This window comes from Centruroides vittatus, unplaced genomic scaffold (assembly GCF_030686945.1).
Source record: "Centruroides vittatus isolate TY-2023 unplaced genomic scaffold, ASM3068694v2 contig_620, whole genome shotgun sequence".
Lineage (NCBI taxonomy): Eukaryota > Metazoa > Arthropoda > Arachnida > Scorpiones > Buthidae > Centruroides > Centruroides vittatus.
The window spans coordinates 349105-355104 of NW_027122381.1; the positions used below are offsets into that span (position 1 = coordinate 349105).

Consider the following 6000-nt stretch of genomic DNA (forward strand, 5'->3'; position numbering starts at 1 on the left):
GCTTTTTTAATTAATAAAACTCTTTCTCTCTTCCGAAATATATATATATATATATATTCGGATATATTTCTTATTTTGTATTTGTTTTTCTTTTCATTTTCAACAGTTTCTACACTAATTTCTTACAGTCAAATCATTAATGTTGTATTATTTGCTATAAAACTTTTACGAGTTAGACATTAATTTTTTATTATAATATTATTTATTTACAAGTTTATTTACTACGTAATCATTACAGCATTTTTTGAATATTTTACATAGTTGAATTATATTTAAATTGTATTTTGCTAATACAGAAATATAATTTTTTTTTAATTTAAAAGAAATTGTTTATTTTATTTTTATGTTTCATACAATAGAAAATATCTTCGTTATAATAAATGTTTAATTAATTTAGTTAGCAATTTTTTAATTATTATTATTATTATTATCGTCTGCCCAACTTAAAACGGATTAAGCCACTAGGGGGCTATTTGAAAAAAAGAGGTTGCCATCATAATTTTATTTCTGTTTATTTTTTTCGTTTTTTAATTTTAAATTTTATAAAAATACCTTTATTTTTAAAAATGTTTGCATTAATTGTTAAGCAATTGTTTAAATATTATATATTTTAAAATCTATTTTAAATTAAAATTTGAAACTTTATACAATTACTGTATTAGATTTTTAAGTTCGAATTTAGCCCTCTGGTGATTAAGTCAAAATTACTTGATACGCAATAGAGAAAATTCGATTTTATAGTAATGAAAACTTTCTCATTTAGTAGTAATTAACTTAATTACTTTATAGTTTGTACAAGTGTATCAGTTACGAATCCGTTATTAATAATTAATTCATTTTATAAAAGTTGAAAATGGCCTCTATGAATTAGTAAAATACTTGGCTGGTCACAGCCGTAATTTTTTAAAATTTTTAATATTTAAACTTCTGAAACAAAAAAAACGATAAAGTATACTAAAATGTTTTTTGATTTATAGAATTTTTATTATTATAGTTTTATAGATTTTATCGATTGCGATTTATTGATCAATCGCAATCGATTGATCAATAAATCGCAATTCAAATTATGATAAGCGCTTGTAGCGCTTAACATAATTTGAATTGCAAGAAATAGAAGTAAAAATTAAAAATATTCAAAATTTTAGAATATTTTCCGCTATTTTCTCTGAAATTTTAGTTGATTTTTTTCTTTTTTTGCTCCACTTTCATCTCGACACGAATCACACTTTGATTCTTTTATGATCTTTCCCACGATTGCTATGAAAACCAGTGTTAATCTAATTTTTATACTTGTTTTCTTGTCTTTTACACTAAAAACTAAGAAAATTTTCTTGAAATAAAGCAATTTTGTAGTATTTTAAACAATATTCTTCTCTATATCCATATACCGTATATCTCGGCGGATAAGACGACCTTCAGATAAGACGAGGTATAAATTTTCGTCGAAGTTTTATAGTTTTAGCTTATATCTGTCCTATAAGACGACCCCAAACTATCAACTGCCTATGAATTTAGTTTAGATCAGCGATCATCATCTGAATAATAATACTGTATAGCGTATACGGAATTATGCCCTACAGTATTTGTAATTTTTCAAATGAACAAATTTATTTTCTTGCATCTGGCAGTACTGCCTTGACGCACTGATTCGGCATTCGGGTAATGACCTGGACTATTCACAAAAACATACCCTACTCTCTATTAGTAAAAAATTACGGTTTCTCCGTTTTTTTTTATAATGGTTTTAATTTATATAAATTTTAATTTAATTTTTTGTATCTGTCCTATAAGACGACCCCGGATTTTGGGGGCCTTTTTTTATGATTCAACTATCGTCTTTTCCGCCGAGATATAAGGTACTCTTAAATATATAACATATAGTCGTTGTATTCCGCTACTTTTCAAGAGCACCGAGTGCTGAAAAAAACTTCACATTTTATAAATTTATCCTTAAAAATAATTAATAAATCAGCTCAAGAATGATTTAATACTTTTTTAAGTGGTTAAAATATTAAAAGTATTTTTCACAGATATATTTTTAAATATTTACAGATATTAAAGTTAATGTTAAAGGTTAAGATATGAATTATATTTATGAGATTTCATTTAGATTTTATTCAATAAATTCAATTCCCGCACGAAAATTATATTTTCGAGATTTTATATAAACTATTTTAAAACGAAAAAATATATAATTTATTGTTACAAACTGCCCTGAAAAACTTCAAAAATAAGATGATGCTTAACATTAAAAAATGCATGAAAATTTTTTTTCGTTGCGTCATAAGAAATATATTATACTTTCATATAAAAATAGGTACATAAATGCTTCCTGTTCAATAAAATTAACGTGTACAAATGCTGTATTCAGCCTAACACAGTATATAAAGTGTTACTTTATCCGATACAAGAGTTATCGTCATCATGCATCTTCGTCACGTTTCGTCTCTACTTTGTAATGCCTATATTGGATTATTCTTGTTGTTTATGATGAAGAACAGATCTTTATCATGTTCTAAATGTGTTCTTTTACAATTTCTATAAATAATATATGATTCTGCATTTTTTTTAATATTATCCGAAGCCGTCCAGGCCTGACTTAATTATTAATTCTGCATTGCAACGTTTTTAATGTACTTACTTATTTATTCGTAAGTATATTTAAAGAGTAAGCCAGTTAAAAGTTTGCTAATATACTTATAACATAAATACACTAATGAAAATGAAAATGTATATTCACCCAGGGGCGCCCTTACGTTGGACACTTAAGGCACGTACCACTTTTTCGTCTGGGTTGCCCTTTTCCTAATTCCCAAGAGGGTCCCAAATTTCATTATCGACAAACAACAGAAAATCCATAAATCTAACCTATCATGCAAATAAAAAACAATTGTCCATTGTCCTGTGCAACTGTTTTTATGTGCATCCGAGTGTAACCAGCGCCACCCTGTGAGAGCTCTGATCCCACGTCAAATCATAGAGTTTGAAGCCTCTTGCATTATGTACAATGTCTCCTTTCATAGGCTCATGCCCCCTTTTTATAGTCTCGTGTCCTCACCCGTTTACGATCTAACTAAAGCGTAAAAACATTCTATAAATAAGTTGCCATTTACATACTTCTGAAACATACCAGAAAAATTTAAATTATATGTTTTCCTGTCACCTACTGAGAAAATAAATAACTAAATTAGCATAAGGCTTACTATTCCCAATAGGTTCTTACAGCAATGTTTTTATAATCAGTTAAAGAAGTTCAGACTTGCGAGTCTCATTAAGCCTGGAAGAGTGTTGAAAATAGTTGTATAAACCGCTGTATTTTGTGTTTTATACGGTGTGAGTGCTTTAAAACTTGAAACGGATTAATTTATCTTCAGATTTTTAAACTAATTTTACTAATGATTTCAATATCGATCGCCTTAAGTGATAACATTTTCGAAATTATAAATATTTATAAGCTATCCTTTTAAGAGATTTGCCCAACAATAAATGTAATTTGTATCAATAAATAAGCTTTTTTTAAATATTTTATATAAAATGTATTACTGAGAACTATTTTATGATTTATTAAATTGGTAATTTCTCATTTATTTGTCGCAAAAGAGTATAAATTTTTGTACTTCAGTAAAGAAAATTTATTCATCTTTAAGTCTGACACGTGTTTCATCCATTTATTAAATAATAAATTAGAACAGAAATAGAAGAAAGCACTCGCTCATCTCCAGTCAGAGGATATGCCCCTGCTGTTCAGGCTTTGCATTCATACTCGCGGTAATGCAGAGAAGCCTAACATTTACCTTTTTCTATACTAACGTGTGGTGAATATCAATTATGTATAAAATTGAGTTAAAAAATCAACTAATTTGAAGGAAGATGACAAAATATTTTTAATAACTTTTCGTTTACACCGTACAAATTCTTGAAAAATTGAATATTTTTACTGTGAAACCGTCAATAAATTAATTACTACGATTAATCATTTTAATCAGAAATTATGAATTAAACTGCTTAAAAAGATGATTTCAAGACAGTAAAATTAATTTTTATGTGTAAATATTTGAAAAAACTTTGCTCTTTTCAAATTACCTGTGGTGTTTTCACATTATAAATCACTACCTTAGGGCGTTGGCTGATTAGAAAATGGCCAGATGTAAGGATTCTTGGATTATTTTGCAGTTTAAACACCTATACTTTACCATTCTTATTTAGAAAAATCAATTCCCTAGCCATTCTGCCATTCTATCCACGAATAAACTAATTCTTAAATAAGTTTTACACCCTTATAACGTGTATTTAATTCTTAAAAAATTATATAAATTAACGGAAGAGAAGGCAAAATTAATTCAGGAATATATGTATATATATATTTATTTATTTATTCCTTCAAGCAGATGATAACAAAGTTATTTTACATCCCGTCTATAAACTAATTACATGAGTTACTGTTAAGAAGAAGTAACAAGATAAGGCACACAGTACATCCTTATCGTAAAAAAATCCTAAAAAATATATAATTAAATCCATTTTTCCTAGAACAAGTTAATGAAACTTTGTTGAAGTTTTTATATACTGTATTGTAAGCAAATAAAATGATTTTAAAAGGATTATTCAAGGAATTTTCTGTACATTAATGTAATTACTAGTAAAACTTTTATAACGAATAACTGAAGGAGGAGGAGGAATTGAAGAAGGAGCAACAAGTATTATAATCCCTTTCAAAAATATTTATGAACGTTTATAGTAAATTATTTAAGATTTTAATAAAATATTTAAAAGTTTTTAATATTTTAAAAGTATTAATAGCCTTATAAAGTTACATAAATCTTTGTCGTAGTCAACCCCTTTATCTACTTTTATGTTTAAAAAAACATTAAAAATTCGGGTATTTTGTATAAAAATATAAAAATTAACATATTTTTTTCCTATTTTTAAGCTTAGAAATAAATTATAATTCTATTTTTATATTTTCTTACGATTTCATTACTATTTTTCTTGGATGTGAGTAGTAAAAATAGCGTTTATATATATATATATATATATTAATCTGAGAATAATTTAATGTTTTATAAATAATTTACTAAATTAATTTTTAAGCTTTCATAATTAAAAAAGAATTATTTTAAAATGACAGGAGTAAGCTTTAAAACATAAAAATAAAACAATTCATCGAATTTCACGTTAATAAAGTGGAAAAAAATATAAATAAATTTATAAAATAATAATAATCATAATAATTGTTTTAAAATTTAAGACGTTACCTCCTGTAATAAAAATTTTAAAAAATGAAACTCGTTAAGGAGCGGGAAAACAATTAAAAAACATTGACCAAACATCTGTTAAAACAATTAAAATCGACGTAAATTTTAAATAAATATAGGTATAAATATATATATGTATATATATTTGGGAAACGGTAAAACAGGAGAGAAGCTGATCGACCAGCTCTAGTTAAAGATGGAGATAGATCCTGAAAGGAGATAATTTATCTTGCTACTCACCTTCTCCTGTACAATTTCTGTTTCTGGTGTTGCATCTACAGAATCCGTCATCTTTACCACGAATTTTAATAAGCCAAAGATGTATTTGAATATATCTCATCCACAGAGATAAACACTTTACTTCAATCTGCTGACCTCTGTTCGTCTTGATCCCAGATGGTTAAATCCTCCTAACGCCTGTCGCCCTCTGTTGACAGTTTGTGATACTAACACCCGAAATTTTTTTCCCACGGAAAATAACCCCTTTGTAATCTACGGGTTGATATTTACGTAAATTACAAGAAAATTTTAATTTTAGAATTTTTTTATAATTTAATTAAAGCCGGTTTTATTTCGGCGTGGAAAGTTTACATGCCAGGTTCGAATTTTAAAAATTTTGTAAATGATTTTATTTGCGATTTGTTTTTTTTTAGTTATTGAAGGAAATTTTAAATTAAAACGGTGTTTTATACGGTTAAAATTTAGTAATTGTTTTCGATTTATCGATTTCTTTGATGCTGTCGAT

General features: G+C 26.4%; 1 protein-coding gene across 1 annotated transcript in view; it reads right to left on the reverse strand.

The window, feature by feature from the left end:
* Positions 1 to 5659, reverse strand: part of LOC136979359 (uncharacterized protein ZK1073.1-like) — a 50289-nt gene extending 44630 nt beyond the window's left edge. The window contains exon 1 of the mRNA XM_067275301.1: positions 5496 to 5659. Within this exon, the coding sequence (XP_067131402.1) occupies positions 5496 to 5546 (51 nt within the window). The 5' untranslated portion in view covers positions 5547 to 5659. The remainder of the gene's footprint in view (positions 1 to 5495) is intronic.
* Positions 5660 to 6000: the final 341 nt, after the last annotated feature.